Source organism: Quercus lobata, chromosome 3, assembly GCF_001633185.2.
Source record: "Quercus lobata isolate SW786 chromosome 3, ValleyOak3.0 Primary Assembly, whole genome shotgun sequence".
NCBI lineage: Eukaryota > Viridiplantae > Streptophyta > Magnoliopsida > Fagales > Fagaceae > Quercus > Quercus lobata.
The window spans coordinates 41,875,793-41,894,097 of record NC_044906.1 but is presented as its reverse complement, the minus strand read 5'-3'; the positions used below and the strand labels follow the sequence as shown (position 1 = coordinate 41,894,097).

Here is an 18,305-nt window from a genome sequence, read left to right as displayed (position 1 = left end):
CGCTCTCAAAAGGCGCGTTGTTCCGGGCCATTTGGTTTAATCGTCATCATTACCTGATGGTTTGTGAACCGAGGCGACGCGCGTGTCAGTTGGCATTGGCATCTGTAAAGTTTTTTCGCTAATTGAGCCCCATTATTGTTGATTGGACGTTACTCACCCCTCTTTGGTCCCTATAAATAGCCCATCACAAATCATTTTTTCACTTTTTCACTCTCCACTTCTCTGAGTTTTCTCTCTGTCGTGCATTCGTCTGTGCGCTTATTCATCAGTCCAGAGTCCTTTTCTTTCCTAGAGCCCAAAGTAAGTTTCATACCTCTTCTTTTTATTTCAGCTTCTTTCTTCAAGTTTCTTCCTTCAATTTTAGAGTTTAAGATGAGTTATGCTTTTCTTCTGAACATTGAGGCGTCTTTAGCCACATTTAGGCAAAAGTTTGACATTCCTGATGATGTGGAAATGGCATATTGCCATGAGAGTGAAATTTCTCTCCACAGAGGGGAAAATACTGCTTTCTTTCCCTTAATGGTGATTCTAGCGGGTGGGATTAGGTTTCCCGTGGACCCTCTCTTACTTAATACACTTAGGTACTATGGGCTGTGCCCCGACCAACTTCCCCCCAATTTTTTCTGGGTAGTTAGTTATGACAGTAGGTTAAACCAAACATTTGGTTTGTAATTAGACGACCATAATATAAACCACATGTACAGTATGTGTGGGAACAAGAACTATTACTTAAAGGTTAAAGATATGAATGTACGATTAATATCATGCCTACCTAACTCTAATAGGAATTCAGCAGGGGAGTTTGTCTGGGTGTGCGGCAATTGGTTTGTCGGTGAAATCCCTTGCCCCCTCTCATGGCGTGAAGTGGGTTTGTGCCGATCCCTAACTTATTTGTCTTTCCAGTTATGGTTGTTCTATTTTTTTGAATACTGACACCATATTTTATTTTATTATTATATATATTTTTTGTAGATTGCAAAGTGTTTACCCCGGATCTCAGGGTAGTCCACGTTAGGGATCTGAATTTTGTACTCAGGTCCGAGATATTTATTCATTGGGACGGGCAGCTCTAAGCGTCCTATCTAATCCTCAGTGTCGAACCCGTGTACTCTACCTGGCAACCTTTCAGGCAAGCGCTTTTGGTAGACAGTCCCCTCCTATCCTACATTGATGTTCAGCACGCAAATTTTCTTCCCCTAAAGTTTACAGTAGGAGAAGTTTGGGAACTTGGTCGGTGATACACTTGTTCGGATGAGCTTGTGCCTTTGCAGGATAAATTGGCAGAACGCGTGTCCCGACACCTACAAGAACTTGCTCACGCGCTTGTTGAGAACGAGTATCTTGTTCAAGAAGAGCCCGCCCAACCCGTTGAACCCAAGACTCCCGCTCAGGGAACCGAGCAAGTAGCTGTAGAGTTTACTAACTTCTTTGACACCGAGTTTGACCGTGGTGAAGACATGGTGACCCAAAAGACCATGACCATTGATCGTTTTGTGCCCAGGGCAAGGCAGACCGTACAGCAGCAACCACCTCAGGGTCGAGGTCAGACGCCTCTGCCCCCACCTCCTCCCCCCACTGAACGAACCCAAAAGAGGCAATGTATTGCCGAGCAGACCTCTACCGGTCTAGGCGATGTTGTAACTAGGACTCCCCTCCAGCCATCTAGGGGTATTGTCATTCAGGAGCCACAGACTCAGGTCGGGGCGAGCGCGGCGTCCTCCTCCCAAGCAGCACAAGCATGGCAGCCCACATTTCAGTTGGACGGTGAGCCGCTCCCCGTGAATGCTAGTGTACGAGTATGGGAGAAAGGTGAAGGGGGTTGTGTTGCCCAAAGCTTAGTGCACGACCTTCTTTTGCTTGAGGACGTGCACGCTTTTGAGGAGGGGACGGAGGAGTCTATGGGAAGGAGGCTGCAGTGGCATACTATTGCAGTAATCTTTCGTTTACTGATTTCTTACTAACCCTTATATGTATTCTTTTATTGTCGTACTGATTACTGCTGCTTCATTAGGCTGCTCAACTGGCCCATATCCTCAATGGGCGGCTAAAGGAGCTTTTCGAGGATGCTGACCGGGAGAAGGCTGCTAGGGAGGCAGTTGTTAAGATAGCAAAGGACAAGATAAAAGCTACTGATACTGCCGAGAAGAGAGCTGCTGCCGCAGAAAAGGTTAAGGCACTGGCGAAGAAGAGGTCTGTGGAACTCGTGGCAAAGCAAAATGAAGTCGATTTAAAGCTAGCCGAGGCAGTAATCTGAATACCACTCAAGCCGAGGAACTTGCCGACCTGAGAGCGGCTTTGGAGGCTTGTGAAGACAAGTGGTATAATAAAGGATTTGCAAATGCTGAGAATTCCGTGGAGCCGGTTGTGAATGAGGCTCGGAGGCTTGGGTTTTGAGGGCGGTTGGTTGGCTGCTCTGCAATCCTGGGGGGTCCCTGAAGAGTCTGCTTTTAGGGATCCTAGCCAGATACCCTTCCCGAGCCCTATTCCAGCCATGCAAAACCCCCCGGCGACCATTGACAAAGAAGAGACGGCAAGCATGAGGGAGTTAGTGGAGCAAATAGACTCTCATGTAGAGTTGGATGATATAGAAGCCACCAGTATCCCTCGTGCCGGTGATCAGCCCAGCGAGGACATTCTTCAGTCCACAGCAGACTAGTAGCTGACTAAGACTGCCGCCCAGACATAACCTGTAGACCTAACAACCTAACTACCGGATCGGACCCTTACCGCTTACACTTACTTTTCTCGTCCCTGCATATTTTATCCATTTCAATTAATTCACCTACGTCACTGGGTTGTGGTGACTGAACAATTATTTTCTTTACCGGGTTGAACTCATATACAGTCATCGGGTTTTAATGATGAGACGTTGGTTTCATTTTTGTGCTGACTTTGATGGAATAAGGTTTATTTGCCGAACATTTGCTTTAATCATGCTCATGAATGCTTAATTACTGCGTTGTTTTCTTCGTCATGTTCTTCTATTTTCCGTGCATGTATATCTCTCTAATGATTGTGTTTTGGGGATCGCTTCCGGGAAGGCTAGATGGCCGGGGCTGGTTTGAAGGGTAGAATAAGTTAAGCCCTCAGCCACTGGAAATCCCGCTCAGTATATACTTTCTCTCTCGAGAAGATGTATGGTAGGCTTCCACCTGCCCGGGAAGCAGGTTTCTGTCCTTAGGAGATTTTTTAGTATAAGGTTTCTTTCCACTTGTTCGGTGATAATAATCGAACTGGGAAGTAGGTTTCTGTCCTTAGGATATTTTTCAGTATAAGGTTTCCTCTTGCTCGGTGATAATAATTGAATCGGGAAGCAGGTTTCTGTCCTTAGGATATTTTTTAGTATAAGGTTTCCTCTTGCTCGGCGATAATAATCAAACCGGGAAGCAGGTTTCTGTCCTTAAGATATTTTTCAGTATAAGGTTTCCACCTGCTCGGCTATAATAATTGAATTGGGAAGCAGGTTTCTGTCCTTAGGATATTTTTCAGTATAAGGTTTCCACTTGTTCGGCGATAATAATCGAACCGGGAAGCAAGTTTCTGTCCTTAAGATATTTTTTTCAGTATAAGGTTTCCACCTGCTTGGCGATAATAATTGAACTGGGAAGCAGGTTTCTGTCTTTAGGATATTTTTCAGTATAAGGTTTCCACCTGCTCGGCGATAATAATCGAACTGGGAAGCAAGTTTCTGTCCTTAGATATATTTTTCAGTATAAGGTTTCCACCTGCTCGACGATAATAATCGAACTGGGAAGCAAGTTTCTGTCCTTAGGATATATTTTTCAGTATAAGGTTTCCACTTGCTCGACAATAATAATCGAACCGGAAGCAAGTTTCTATCCTCAGGATATATTTTTCAGTATAAGGTTTCCACTTACTCGGCGATAATAATCGAATCAGGAAGGAAGTTTCTGTCCTTAGGATATTTTTCAGTATAAGGTTTTCACCTGCTCGGCGATAATAATCGAATCGGGAAGCAGGTTTTTGTCCTTTAGATAAGCTGCCCTAGTCTTTTTAGCTTTCTCTATATTTGTTAGCTGGCAATACCAAATAAGTAATAATAAAATCGAATACAACTGCAATGAGAAACATCATCATCATATTAGCTAATGAAATGTACATATTTGGATTTACACTTTCGTGCACGGATAGTCAGTGATAAAACCACTTAAGATTATGGATATTCCACGGCCGGGGAAGTGGCCTTTCGTCAAGGTCTTCTAAATAGTACGCTCCCGCGCCCGCGATGGCAGTAACTCCGTACGGTCCTTCCCAAGCTTGGGCTAACTTCTCGGCATTTGTATCTCACATATTCCCCACGGCTTTCCTTAGCACCAAGTCTCCAGCACTAAATTCCCTAGTCTTTACATCTCGGTTGTAACGTCGGACAAGTTTTTGCTAGTACTCCGCTAGTCGTATAATTGCCGCTTCTCAGCACTCTTCCAACCAATCCAAACGTTCTACCATTAGCTCATTGTTTTAGGCAGGGTCAAATCCTGTGACTCGTGCATTGCATAAGTTCACCTCGGCTGGCATCATGGCTTCTGCCCCGTATGTTAAGGAGAACGGAGTCTCCCCTGTGGACCTCCTGGGAGTTGTTCGGTAAGCCCACAAAACGTTAGGTAGCTCTTCTGCCCACATTCCCTTTGCACCGTCCAATCTTTTCTTCAACCCGTTGACGATTGCCTTGTTGGTAGCTTCAGCTTGGCCATTGCTCTGCGGATACGTTGGAGTGGAATACCTATTTTTGATGCCAAGATCACTACAAAAAGCGCGAAAAGCTTTATTGTCAAATTGAAATATGTTATCTGATATCAGTGAGTCCGGTACCCCAAATCTCGTAACTATGTTTTTCCACACAAACTTCTTGACGTCTACATCTCGGATATTAGCTAAAGCCTTGGCTTCTGCCCATTTTGTGAAGTAATCAACTGCTACTAACACGAACTAACGATTGCTAGTTGCTCGAGGAAATGGGCCGAGAATATCTAGCCCCTATTGTACGAATGGCCATGGGTTGCTGACGGGATTCAAATGAACTGCTAGCTGAGGGATCAGGGGAGCATGCTTTTGGCATTGTTCACATTTACGCACATATTCAGCGGCATCTTTTTGCATCTGCGGCCACCAAAATCCCTGAGTCATTGCTCGGTGTGCTAATGAGCGCCCCCTTACATGACTGCCACACACTGCATTATGCAACTCGAACAAAAGCTCATTTACTTTCTCGGGGTGCAAGCATGAGAGGTACAGTCCCCCAAAAGACCTCTGATATAACTTGCGATCTGCTGATAACCAATACCGAGCAACCACTCGACGAATCTTATTAGCCTCTTTTTCATTGTCTGGAACTCGATCTTCGGCTAAGAAGTCAATGATCGGGTCCATCCAACATGGCCTGGTTGCTGAAATCATGGCAACATCGACCCCAGTTGTACTAACGTTATCTGCGATACTAATACTTGGCTCCCTTATAAGCTCCACTTTGATTAGCTGAGGCACCTCTTCCGTCATTGACAACGCTAACGTAGCTAGGGAGTCAGTGTTTCTGTTTTGTGCCCGGCCCACTTGGGCTACCTTCATCGTACAAAACTTGTTCATGATTTGCTTTACCGCCTGCAAGTATGCTTTCATCAGAGAATCCTGAGCCTCAAAGCTGCCCTGGACTTGATTAACAACCAGCTGAGAATTTGAGTAAATCTCTACGTCCCAGGCGCCCATGCCTAAAACGGTCCTCAATCCAGCAAGAAAGGCCTTGTACTCGGCTTGAGGAAGCTGCCGCATTATTTTCAGGCTCATACTGTATTTATCCTGATCGAGTATCCTTTGCAGTCATTATTGAAGAGATCAGACTTCACGGATTGAATAGCTAAATAGGGGACCCGGTTAGGTTCCTTTGACATATGATATAGGCTGTGAAGCTCGGTGAAGGGCCAGGTCCTTGCTGATTTCGTTGTGGAGTTTTCTCTAAAAAACGACAGGAAGATGGTTTGTCATGTAAAGAATCGCCCATGGAGAGTGTTTGTGGATGGTGCTTCGAGTGCCATGGGGGCTGGTGCCGGAATTGTCATAATTACTCCGAAAGGAATACGGCTGGAGCATTCTTTTAGATTGGGGTTTAAAGCCTCTAATAATCGTAGCGTGCACTAGGGCTAACACCAGCTTCTATAAGGGTAGGTATCTTGTCTCAACATCAACCAAGGTTTTGTTAATGTAATACATTGGTTGCTGTACTCCTTGATCCCTTAGCAGTACGGCACTCACGGTAGGATTGGACACTGAGAGGTACATGAATAAATCCTCCCCGGACTTCGAGGCCGTTAACATGGGCGCTTACATAAAATAATCCTTCAAATCTAGAAAGGCTCTATCACACTCCTCATTCCACTGAAATCCTTTCCACTTCTTCAGAAGTTGATAGAATGGTCGGCAGCGATCAGCGAATTTGGAGATTAACCGGTTAAGTGCAGCTAACATCCCGGTCAATACTTGCACTTCCTTCGGATTACTTGGCAGCTTGAGGTGATTCATGGCTTCGATCTGATTGGGCTTGGCCTCTATTCCCCGATTAGTGATCAAATACCCCAGGAACTTACCAGCCCCCACACCAAAAGCGCACTTTTCAGCATTCAGGCACAACTTGTGTTGCCGAAGTACCTCAAACACTCCCTGAAGATCTTCTACATGCGGTACTTCTTGTTTACTTTTCACTACCATGTCGTCGATGTATACTTCAACCGTACACCTTATTTTATCTCGGAACATCCTCGTCATCATCTGTTGGTACGTGGCCCCGGCATTTTTTAATCCAAATGGCAACGCATTATAATGATAGTTGGCATCCGGGGAAATGAATGCTGTCTTTTTTCGGTCCTCGGGCACCAAGGCAATCTGATGATACCTCTGAAAGGTGTCCAAGAAGCTCATCCTTGGGTGTCCGTACGTGGCATCTACCAATTGATCGATCTTCGGCATAGGGAATGGGTCTTTTGGGCATGCCCAGTTTAAATCCGTGAAATCTACGCAAACCCTCAACTTGCCATTCTTTTTCTTCACTACCACGGTATTTGCTAGCCATTTCGGGAAGAAGATCTCCCTTATCACCTCAACTTCCTTCAGCCCTTGAACCTCCGACTTTACCGCGTCAACATGCTCCTTGGCTGCTCTCCTTAGCTTCTGCTTCTTAGGAGGGAATGATGGGTCCACGTTAAGCTTATGGATAATGAACTCGGGGTCCACCCCGGGCACCTCGTACAGGCTCCATGCAAACACATCCACGTTCTGCATAAGGAATAACAACATTTCTACCTTATCTTGGTCCTTCATGGTCGTTCCTATTTGAAAATACCTGTCAGTATCCAGTAATATTTTAACCTTCATCAGTTTCTCGGCACAACTAGTCCCCATTTCTTCTCGGGGCTCCTGTAATTGCTATAATGATTTCTCCTCGGTGGTTTCCTTCTGTGCAACCTGCTTGCCCTTCCAACTAACTGCGGCAACTAGGCATTGCCTAGCCACTTGCTAGCTTCCCTATACTACGGCAACGCCGTGTTCTGTAGGAAATTTAACCTTAACGTGCAAGGTGGATGGAACAGCCCACATTGTGTGAATCCATGGCCTTCCCAGGATCGCTGTGTATGGGGAGAATGAACTGACTACTATGAAGGTCACCATCACCTCCTTACCTTCCATATTTACGAGAAAGGAAATTTGACCCTCAGGAATCACCACCCTTCCATCAAACGAGACCAACGGCGTATCATACTTCGTCAAGTCCTGATTCTTTAATCCGAGCCCTGCGAATAGGTCCGGGTACATTACGTCGACCCCGCTTCCTTGGTCTACCATCACCCTTTTCACTAAGAAGCCACTTATCCGTGCCGTCACTACCAATGCATCATCGTGCGGTTGAATCATTCCCACAAGATCCTCCTCGTCAAAAGTGATGGGCCCCCGACCAATTTTTATTTTCGTCTCGGGAAGTTGTTCTCTTGAGAAATTTTCCATGGGTGCCACTGTCATCACCCCTCTTTTGGTTATAGTAATACCCCTTGGGGCACATGGATGACCTCAATCACCCCTAATAGCGGTGGGAAAGGGTTCCTTTTTTGCTGAGCACCATGACCAGCACCTCGGTTTCCGGAATCTATTACGAACTCTTTCAAATATCCGGCCTTCACCAACTGCCCTAGATGATCTTTTAATACCCGGCATTGCTCGGTGGTGTGTCCTTATCCTTGTGGTATGTACAATACAAGTTTTGGTTCCTCTAAGATGAGTCGCCCCCCATCTTGTTTGGCCACCTGAAGAACGGTTCGTTCTTAATCTGGTCTACGATCTTGTGTACTGGCTCCTTGAATTCCACGTTCACCCCCCCATTTGTGCTTCCAGTTCTTGCATCCTCAAATCCTTTCGTGGTATCGAGGGAAAAATGCCCTGCCAGGAACAATTTAGTAACGGGGCCTTACCTTTACTCTACAGCCAATCATCCTTGAAGCATTTATACTCCTCAATACGCCTCATGAGTTGCCTCATATCCTCGAGAGGCCTTTTTGTCAACGACTCCCGCAATTCAGAATCCTCAGGCAGCCCCATCCTGAAAGTGCTTATTGCAATCTTCTCATTGCCCTCACCAATTTCATTATAAAGCTCCCAATACCGACTGGCATAACTTCGAAGGGTTTCGTCGACCCTCATCTTCATGGATAGTAACGCGTCAACCGGTTATGGCATCCAGCTACATGTCACAAACCGAGCATCGAATTCCTAGATCAGCTTGGCAAAACTGTGAATGGAACCTTTTCGCAACCCATTAAACCATCTTAATGCCGTGAGCCCGAGGCTTGAGGGAAACACCTTACACATCAGCGCATCGTTGTGTGTGCGCAAAGACATCATATGGATAAAATGACTGACATGCTTTAACTGGTCCGTTTTCCCATCGTAGGAGTTAAATGGTGGTCGTGTAAATCTGCTTGGCATCAGGGCCCGTTCAATGTTGTTTGAGAATGGCGACCGAGCGGCTCTTCGTAAGGCGTGGCTCATAGCATCCATAGCAGCGTTGTAGGGTTGTTGCTCCTCTGGGGAATCCGAACCTCGGTCGACATAACCGCGTGAACGTGAACAGTCCCGGCGTCGACGCGACTCTTGATAATGGGAATCGTTCCTGCGTCGACGTGATTCTTGGGAAAAGGAACGATCCCGACGTGGACTGGAACCGGACTAGCTGGATCCCTCCTCACATCGATTTCCCACACTACAATCCCTCATTTCTCGATCATCTCGGTCCTTTCTCTGGCGCCTACCTCTTGCCTCAAATTCCAAATCTCTCACCAGTCTGCGCAACCGCTCCAGCTCCTGATCTCTCTTGTCAAATTGTCCGTGCCCCGAGGCACCTGACATTGTTTGGTGAGTTTGATATGACCCCTCCCCGAGGCCAGACTGTTCCTCTTCTCGCTCGCGCTCCCTATCCTCATGTCTTTTTTGTCTTCTCTCCCGCCATGTGGATTCTCGAGAAGACCCCACAAATCCACTTTCAGCATGGCCTCCCGAACGTCCTTCAGACATTTTCCCGTGCGTGAGTCTCAATCGAACCACAACTTTGTAGAAGATTCCCACAAATGGCGCCAATTGTGGGCGCCTAAAATGAGGCTATTAGGCCTAACCCCACTTGGGCTCACAACTTATTTGTAAAGTGGGTTTAGGATTTCTTATTTTGGATGGTTCTCGGCATAGAGACTCAATTCTTCGCATGGAAAACTTGAATTGAATAAATTGGTTGAAGACATGATTTAAGTTTTTCTTCCCCGAAATGGAAAATTACACATATTTTCAAATATATATTTTCAGTTTTTAAGTGTATGTACCAAATATCTTTTTTTTGTTTTTGTTTTTTTCACTCCAAACTCCAAAGTCCCAACATAAACTAAAAAGAACCTATTGGCTCAATCGGGCTCGGAGATATGGCCCATTGTCAAGTTTTCCTCATAACCGAAACAAATGTAAGTCAGTGAGAGTACTTAAAAACTTTGAGGTTTGATGGACTGTAATGTAATGCAAATGCTTGCTGTATTTTGAATCTGATAGCTCAAAAACCCAAACCAAAAACCTCAACGCCCTTTTGCTTAAAAAGAAAAAAAGAAAAAAAAAACCTCAACGCACTATACTTTAGTTGCTCATAAACCCTAACCTAAACCACCACCATTTCCATTTTTCCATCAAAACCCAAAACCCAAAAAGAAAACAAAAAGCTATGAACACCCATTGTTCTGGTACATCCAAAACCCAAAACAATGAATCTCATTGAAGGTGTTATTGGTTTTCTCCTATCAAAGATGCTACTCTTTCTGCGCACTCTCTTCCACGTTGGTCGCAGAGCCTCTCACCGAGTAAGCCCTTTCACTGTTTCATCATCTCATGGTTCTCTGACTGCTTGCCCTTGGATTTGGTTCACTACTTTTCTTTGCATAATCAGATACCCTTTTGCCACAAAATCAAACCCCAGCTATTTTTTTGATGATATAAATAAAGAATTAGTTCGTACTATTATTCAACAAGAGCAGTGGGATGATAATAATAGGATTCTTAATTTGTTTGATTCAGCTTTGGCGCCCATTTGGGTGTCTAAGGTTTTGGTGGAATTGAAGGGGGATCCTAAGTTAGCTTATAGGTTCTTCAAATGGGCTGGAACCCGAATTGGGTTTCGCCACACCACAGAGTCGTATTGTGTCTTGATTCATATATTGTTTTATAAAAGAATGTACTCTGATGCACATGAGATTATGAGAGAGTTGGTTTTGTTGAGGTGGGTTTTGCCCGGTTGTGATGTTTTTGATGTGTTGTGGTCGACGAGGAATGTTTGTGTTCCGGGGTACGGAGTGTTTGATGCTTTGTTTAGTGTTTTGGTTGAGGTGGGAATGCTTGAGGAAGCGAGTGAGTGTTTTTTAAGGATGAGGAACTATAGGGTTTTGCCGAAAACACGGTCTTGTAATGCACTTTTGCACGGGTTTTCAAAGTCAGGGAAGGGGGAATTGTCAAGGAAGTTTTTTAAGGAAATGATTGGGGCTGGGATTAAGCCTTCAATTTTCACATATAATATAATGATAGATTATATGTGCAAAGAAGGAGATTTGGGGGCAGCTAGAAGCTTGTTTCAACAAATGAAACAGATGGGCCTTGTGCTGGATAGTGTCACATATAATTCTCTTATTGATGGGCATGGAAAGGTTGGGTTGTTAGATGAATCGGTTTGTATATTTGAAGAAATGAAGGATGTGGGTTGTGAACCTGATGTGATAACATATAATGCTCTAATTAATAGTTTTTGTAAATTTGATAGAATGCCTCAGGCTTTTGAGTTTCTTCATGAGATGAAGATCAATGGATTGAAACCGAATGTTGTAACCTATAGCACATTAATAGATGCTTTCTGTAAGGAAGGGATGATGCAAGAGGCAATTAAATTTTTTGTGGACATGAGACGAGTTGGTCTTTTACCCAATGAATTTACTTACACTTCTCTGATTGATGCAAATTGTAAATTACATAATCTAAATGATGCATTGAAGCTGGCTAATGAGATGTTGCAGGCTGGAGTTATCTTGAACATTATCACCTACACTGCTTTACTGGATGGACTTTGTGAAGATGGGAGGATAAAGGAAGCAGAAGAAGTTTTTAGGGCAATGCTGAAGGCTGGAGTAATTCCTAACCAGAAAACTTATACTGCCCTTTTTCATGGGTATATTAAGGCTCAGAAAATGGAGAGTGCCATGCATATTTTGAAAGAAATGAAGGAGAAATGCATCAAGCCCGATATCCTGCTGTATGGGACAATTATTTGGTGTCTGTGCAGCCAAAATAAGCTTGAAGAATGTGAGCTTGTGATAGGTGAAATGAAGGGCTTTGGTCTAAGTACAAATCATTTTATATGCACAACACTTATGGATGCTTATTTCAAGGCAGGAAAAACCACAGAGGCACTCAATCTGCTACAAGAAATGCAAGACTTAAATATTGAGATCAATGTTGTTACTTATTGTGCACTAATTGATGGTTTGTGCAAAAAGGGTATGGTTGAAGAGGCACTTAAGTATTTTGGCAACATGACTGACATTGGTATTCAGCCTAATGTTGCAGTTTATACAGCTCTAATTGATGGTCTTTGTAAAAATAATAGCATCCAAGCAGCCAAGAAGCTGTTTGATGACATGTCGGACAAGGGTATGATTCCTGATAAAAATGTTTACACCGCTTTAATTGATGGGAACTTAAAGCATGGCAATGTCCAGGAAGCTTTGAGTTTGCGAGACAGAATGATTGATTTGGGTCTGGAGTTTGATCTGCCTGCCTATACTTCCTTGATTTGGGGATTATCCCAATGTGGTCAGGTGCAACAAGCAAGAAAGTTTCTTGATGAGATGATAGGGAAGGGTATCATTCCTGATGAGATTCTGTGTATATGTCTATTGCGGAAGTATTATGAGCTAGGGAATATGGATGAAGCTATTGATTTGCAAAATGAAATGGTGAATAGGGGTCTACTTACTGGCAGTGGTGATCTTGAGGTTCCTAATTTATGAACTTGAGAGGACTCAAGAATACAAAGTTCCTCACTGGTTTCTGACTAGATGGCATGATGTTTGCAAAATTGTGGGTTCTTGATGAAATAGACTCTTCCTGATACTTATTGTTTATCATATTTAAAGTTCTTTCTGGTCTTGCCATGCAAATTCTGCCACAGAATGGGTTTTGATTTAAAGTTCTCAAGTGACCATCATCAGAGAAATCAACCTTTAATTTTCTGTCAAGGTGAGTGATTAGCTTGTTCCCATCATTACAGGGTAAAAAAAACAAGGAAAAAAAGAAAAGAAAGAAAGGAGTAATTAGAAGCATATGATACAACTATAAATTATAGTCAGCATTAGTTTATAAATACAGATTAACCAAATTTAGTAGCCATTAATCCTTCCTGCATTTTTTTAAACCTTAAAAGAGAATATCTCCTGGACTTACTACTTATAAAAAATAAAATTTCCTGGACTTACTTTCATAGAATATGTGGCAGTGGGTGGTTCCTGTGCCGGAAGGATGTTATGTCTGGGCTCAACTAAGTAATTTGTGTGGAATCAATCAAGTGAAGGCATTTGTATGTATCCAACAAACAAGTTCAGTTGAATTGGACGTTGCTTTGTTTGCTAGGAGAAGCAAGGTACATCACTGCTCTACCGAAATCCTACTACATTTTATGTTATTCACGCTGTTGTTTATCTACAATGATCAACGAGCAATTTTATCATATATGCTGTAGCATCTACCTCAAGAAGCTATTCTGTATAGAAAATAAATTAGATCAAATTTCTATCTCATTTGCCTTTATCCATATCATGATTTTGTTCCTATCATTTATTTGAAATGTGTTGTAGCCTGAAGGATGGCTTTTTTGGCTGCTTAAGGTCATCTTGACAGCTCTTGTTAAAATTATTGACATTTATAACTCTTTTTTTTTTTTTTCTTATTTTATATCATCTTAAAAAGTGCTATTCAGGGCATTGCCTTTTTTTTGTTGGGTGAAGTGGGTGGGGGGAAGGGATAATCTGGGCATTACCCATCTTCCAGGATACTTTTTATTCTTAATAAACATGCAGATGTAAAAAATTTATGTACTGTCGGTTAGCATGGTAAAAGTACTAGTTTTGCTTTTAAAAGCAAGAGCAAAAATTTTAAGGGGAGAAAGGCAAGGTTTGGGATCCAACAAAAATCACAACAATGCAGTATGAAAATAAGGACAGGCAACCTAAGAGTTGGCATCTTGGCTTGTTTAGAGGTAGCATCAAGCAAGAGATGAAAATCTATAGCAGTTAGCATGTAGGGTTGGTTGGGATTAGAACTATACAATTGGAAAAGTTACAGGAGAAATTTATTCAATTGATTGAACTATTAACTGTCACCATAGGAGTACAATATTATACTTATCTAGACTACTAAACTTAATTCTAGTTGATTTGGGAAACCCTAATTCCAACTGACTTGGAAAATCTCAATTATTGAATTACAAAAATAGCCTTGACTCTAGGAAATTAATAAAACACTAATAATCTGCTAAACTTCCAAGACCTAAAATAAAATACAATTGACCAATGCAAAAACGAATTGATTTTAACTAAATTAAAATAAATATTTTTTGTGCCTCCAGCATCATACTTCCTTAACTAGAGAAAGCTTGACCTCAAGTTTTGAAGTGTTGAAGGATAAGAATTTAAAATTCTTCTAGAATTACCTTTGGTAGCATTGAGAACAAAGAAGCATTGTATTCCACCTCATCAATAAATTCATCTGGAATTAGAAAATTAATTCGCGGAATCAGCATTGCAAATGTTACAAGTCTGTTAGCCAATACTTTTGCTAGTATTTTATACAAGCCGCCCAATAAACTAATGGTCCTGAAATCTTTCAAGCTTTGTGCCCCAACCTCTTGCGGTATCAAGGAAATAAATGAAGCATTTATAGACTTCCTAAAACTACTATAAGAAAATACCCTCATTGAAAAATGCTAAAACATCTTCCTCCACAATATCCCCAACACTGTTGGAAAAAAGCCATAGTAAACTCATCAGGCCTTGGTGCCTTGTCACCTCCAAAAAATCCTCTCTATCAAACTCCCTTCCCAACCACCCTCTATCAGTTTCATCAATAGAAGGAAAATGCAAACCATCCAAATGTGGCATCCACTCAGCATTTTTATACAATGATTCATAAAACCATACTATAGCAGCCCAGATATCTTCCTCCTTCGTCACATTCACTCCATCCACCTCTAACTCACCAATTATATTGTTCTCCTATGAGAGTTTGCTATCCATTAAAAAATTTATTGTTATTGTCCCCTTCTTGCAACCACAATACACAGGATTTCTGATGCCAAGAGACCTCCATTTGTGCAGCATGACCCAACACAGCTTTTAACTTTTCGCTTTGTATACTCTCTTTAGCTGATATCCATCTACTCCTTCCTATTTAACCTTGTAATTTTGTCCAAGAGGTTCCTCTATCTTATCCCCGCATCTCTAAATTCCATTTTGTTCCACTCCTTCAAATCCTCCTTAAGATCTTTTAACTTACTTGCATTGATAAAGCTAGGTCTTCCTTCAAATATATATCCTTCCTGCCAAACTGTCACTCTCTTCTTGAACCCATACTGCTTAAGTCAGATATTCTTAAATTTGAAGGGAACCCTTTCCATCTTGATAATTCAACTATCTCTAACCATTTTTGGAAATATTCCTCCCATTTCATTTTTACTGAGAATCTATCTAATCTAGACATAGACTGTGGAGCATGGGCATTTGACCAAGTGAACTAACCCCCTTCCAATGGCAAATCCACTAAATTCAAATCGCTAATGAAATCTGAAAACTTGATTATTGCATGAGATATCTAATCACAATGTAACCTCTCACTTGGGAATCACACCACATTAAAATCTTATGCCACACACCACGCCTTATTCCAGCTCTCAAACACCCCTGTTAGTTCTGTTTACAACCCATTCCTCAACTTATTTTCATTTAGGCCATAAACTCCCAAAAAAATCCACTGAAATCCATCCTTTACATTCTTGAACAAACAGGAAACTGAGTAGTGAGTAAACCTCTTCCTGAACATATACCTTCTCTACCAATCTTTTATCCCAAAGTATCACCACAACTTCTGCTGTTCTTACCACATCTAACATCACCCAATCTACAAGCGGTCTGCTTAAACTCCTAACCAACCATATCCATTACAATTGACTTCTAATAATAAATAGAACTAAATTAAAATAAATATTTTTTTTGCACTTACCACTTCAGTTTGGTTAAGCAAATAAAGAAGCTTTTTAAGAATAAAAAGAAAATAAAAAATCTTTGCTCATTTTTTTAAAGGGAAAAATGTGCTTGATATTTTTGTTTTTTAAAGCATGCTTATAGTGCAAAGCACCAAGGGTTAATTGCTTTTTAGACCTAAAGCAAAGTGTATTTTTGGTGCACTTTTTTAGTTGGTGTAAACGTAAACATGTTTTTTTGCACCTTTTTTTTGGGAAAAGATAATTGACTTATTTCTCTTTATACTATTGATGTAATCCCTTGATTAGTTATACAAATCCCAATTTTATGGTGATACACTATACATTAGCCTACCCCTCATAAATTCTAGAGGGGGGGGGGGGGTGTAGAATCAAAGGGACCACATGGTTCAATTTTATGAAAGATACAGATGATAGAAATGATTGGTTTATTTGAATACTAGAAGAAGAAGAACCTAATGAATGTGCTGAAGATGTTCTTGTGTTTGATGATGATTGCTTGATATGGGGTAATGTTATTAGAACTGCTGGAGTTGAAGAAGATATATTCAACATGTGGTCAAGAGGGGGCTCACTAGAGGGGCATATAGATGAAGTAGATGATGTGAGTTACAAATTTTGTGATGACAATGATGATGGTTTTATGCTTAGTGAAGATGATTGCATTGCTTACATTAAGCATAGAAGTCACTCTTAACATTCTAATGTATTTTTTGGTCTTCGCCTTTTGGGTATATTTTGATTCTACCAGGTACTTCATTTTGATCATAAATATCATGATGCACAAGAGAATTTATAAAATGCTTTGTCTAAATTTTATATGATTACTTGATAACTTGATTGTCATATTCTCTGTTAACATTTGGTTTCTAATTTACCTCATTATTTTTTAAAATTGTGCACTTTACTTAAATCAGGGGCATGCTTGTGCTTTGCACCTAGGTTCCAAGAGGCATTTGCGTTCACGTGTGCCTTATTATTCACTCAAACAAAGACTTTGAGGCTCTAGGGAAGATCAATGCCACATTTATTCCTGTATCTTGGGTTCTTCTAGCATGCTGTGTGTTAAGTCTGGCAGTATCTCTGGCAGTAATGTGGCAATTTTTCTAATAGAAAATCTGGAAAGCTGCAAGTGCAGGCTGGTCCCTAACTCCCTTGCTCATGCACACAAGCACAAACAGGTGAGGTAGTTGACATACCCATTTGGGTATTTCCTTGGTTTACTCACAAAGTAATGAGATGATTCTTGGCCCTGTTTGCAGTGTTTGTTTTCTTTTTTGTTATCTTTTACTCTGACTTTGGTATTGGACCTGCATAATTTGCCATTGTAGGTGCTTTTTACTAGAAACTTGTATTTACCACAAATACCCTTGAAGAGTTTTCATAAGTAAACTTGCTTTTGCATTATTATTTATTTATTCAGGTAAACAAAAAATAAAACTATAATTTATGTATTGTTACTAAAGAAAAGGTAAATTATGCTAAACCTATGTCGCAAACCTCCTCCTTATTTCAGATATGCCACTTAGCCTCCTGAGGTTATTAATTTTATTTTATTTTTCTTGATTTCCTTATCATATAACCAGTCAGGTTAGTGAATACTATATGAGGTTATTTTGGATTATTTTATTTTATTTTTTATATTGATAATTCAATTGTTACAAGAAGTGGGGGAGGGGGGTAATGCCACTGAGCTACAAAACCTGAGGTTTTTTTTTTTTTTTTTTGGGTGTGGGGGGGGGGTGGGGGGGGGGGGAAGCATTGTTTATGAAATAAGAGGTTTTTGACATTTTCAAAACCTCTTCTTTTTTTTCCTTTCCTTTTGGGAGTGGGGAATTGGGGGGGGAGCATTGTTTATGAAAATAGGATGTTTTTGCATTATATTTAATGAGATTTTTGCATTTGCTGTTTGATTTAATGTTAGAAAATGCTTTTGTTATATTAGCTTAGGCTTTTGTTCCATACTTTGGTAAAGTGCAAATCAACATCATAATGCTTTAATGTTGTCATACTGCAGGACATTTGTGCTGTGTTTGAGCACCTGATTTGTTTCATATATGAGCAATGCCGATGGCCTTGATCTAGCTGTCCGCTTGCATGACCAGTAAGGTTCAAGCATCTACAGAAAAAACAAGTTATTTAGTTGGTGAAACTTTGCCACTTCGGCAACAATGAGCTCTAACATAACAAATCAGCACTCTAGAAAGTTATAAACAAAAGATATGTGCATCAAGCTGTAATGGTTGGCCTTTTTGTCCGATACTTAAAATAAAGAAATGATTGGATGAAGCTCATAAGTCATATGAATAAGCGCTAAGCTCACCTCAAAAAGGATTTTGTTTATGTTACATGATGCTGGAATTTTAATTGGATTATGCCTTTATTTAATATATTTTTAAACTGTATGCCAATCTTACAAATCGTGACCCACTGTTGAATAATATTTTGATATTTTTTTTTA

The 18,305-nt window shown here is 41.2% G+C and overlaps 2 protein-coding genes across 4 annotated transcripts; one reads left to right on the top strand and one right to left on the bottom strand.

Annotated features, from left to right (window-relative positions):
• Nucleotides 1-4,479: 4,479 nt before the first annotated feature.
• On the bottom strand, nucleotides 4,480-5,784 carry LOC115980905. Its single transcript, XM_031103103.1, has 2 exons — nucleotides 5,091-5,784; nucleotides 4,480-4,907 (listed from the first exon to the last, which is right to left on the bottom strand). The coding sequence occupies exons 1-2, from the start codon at nucleotides 5,782-5,784 to the stop codon at nucleotides 4,480-4,482; spliced, it is 1,122 nt and encodes a 373-aa protein (XP_030958963.1).
• Nucleotides 5,785-10,066: 4,282 nt separating this feature from the next.
• On the top strand, nucleotides 10,067-18,305 carry LOC115981771 (putative pentatricopeptide repeat-containing protein At2g02150). Of its 3 annotated transcripts, none has more exons than XM_031104122.1 (4): nucleotides 10,067-12,810; nucleotides 13,067-13,210; nucleotides 16,787-17,025; nucleotides 17,862-18,305. In XM_031104122.1, exon 1 carries the CDS (start codon nucleotides 10,293-10,295, stop codon nucleotides 12,579-12,581), a length of 2,289 nt encoding a protein of 762 aa, XP_030959982.1. In that variant the 5' UTR covers nucleotides 10,067-10,292; the 3' UTR covers nucleotides 12,582-12,810; nucleotides 13,067-13,210; nucleotides 16,787-17,025; nucleotides 17,862-18,305. The 3 variants fall into 3 exon arrangements, with proteins under 3 accessions (XP_030959982.1, XP_030959980.1, XP_030959981.1); XM_031104120.1 differs by having other exon boundaries at nucleotides 16,762-17,025; XM_031104121.1 differs by having other exon boundaries at nucleotides 13,055-13,210; nucleotides 16,762-17,025.

Excerpts from the sequence above, each read along its gene's own strand:
- LOC115981771 (XM_031104122.1), top strand. The coding sequence starts at position 10,293 with ATGAATCTCATTGAAGGTGTTATTGGTTTTCTCCTATCAAAGATGCTA.
- LOC115980905 (XM_031103103.1), bottom strand. The coding sequence starts at position 5,784 with ATGCGGCAGCTTCCTCAAGCCGAGTACAAGGCCTTTCTTGCTGGATTG. Across the intron at positions 4,908-5,090 it reads AGATGCCGCTGAATATGTGC|AAGCCAAGGCTTTAGCTAAT; the intron begins GTAAATGTGAAC and ends CAAAATGGGCAG.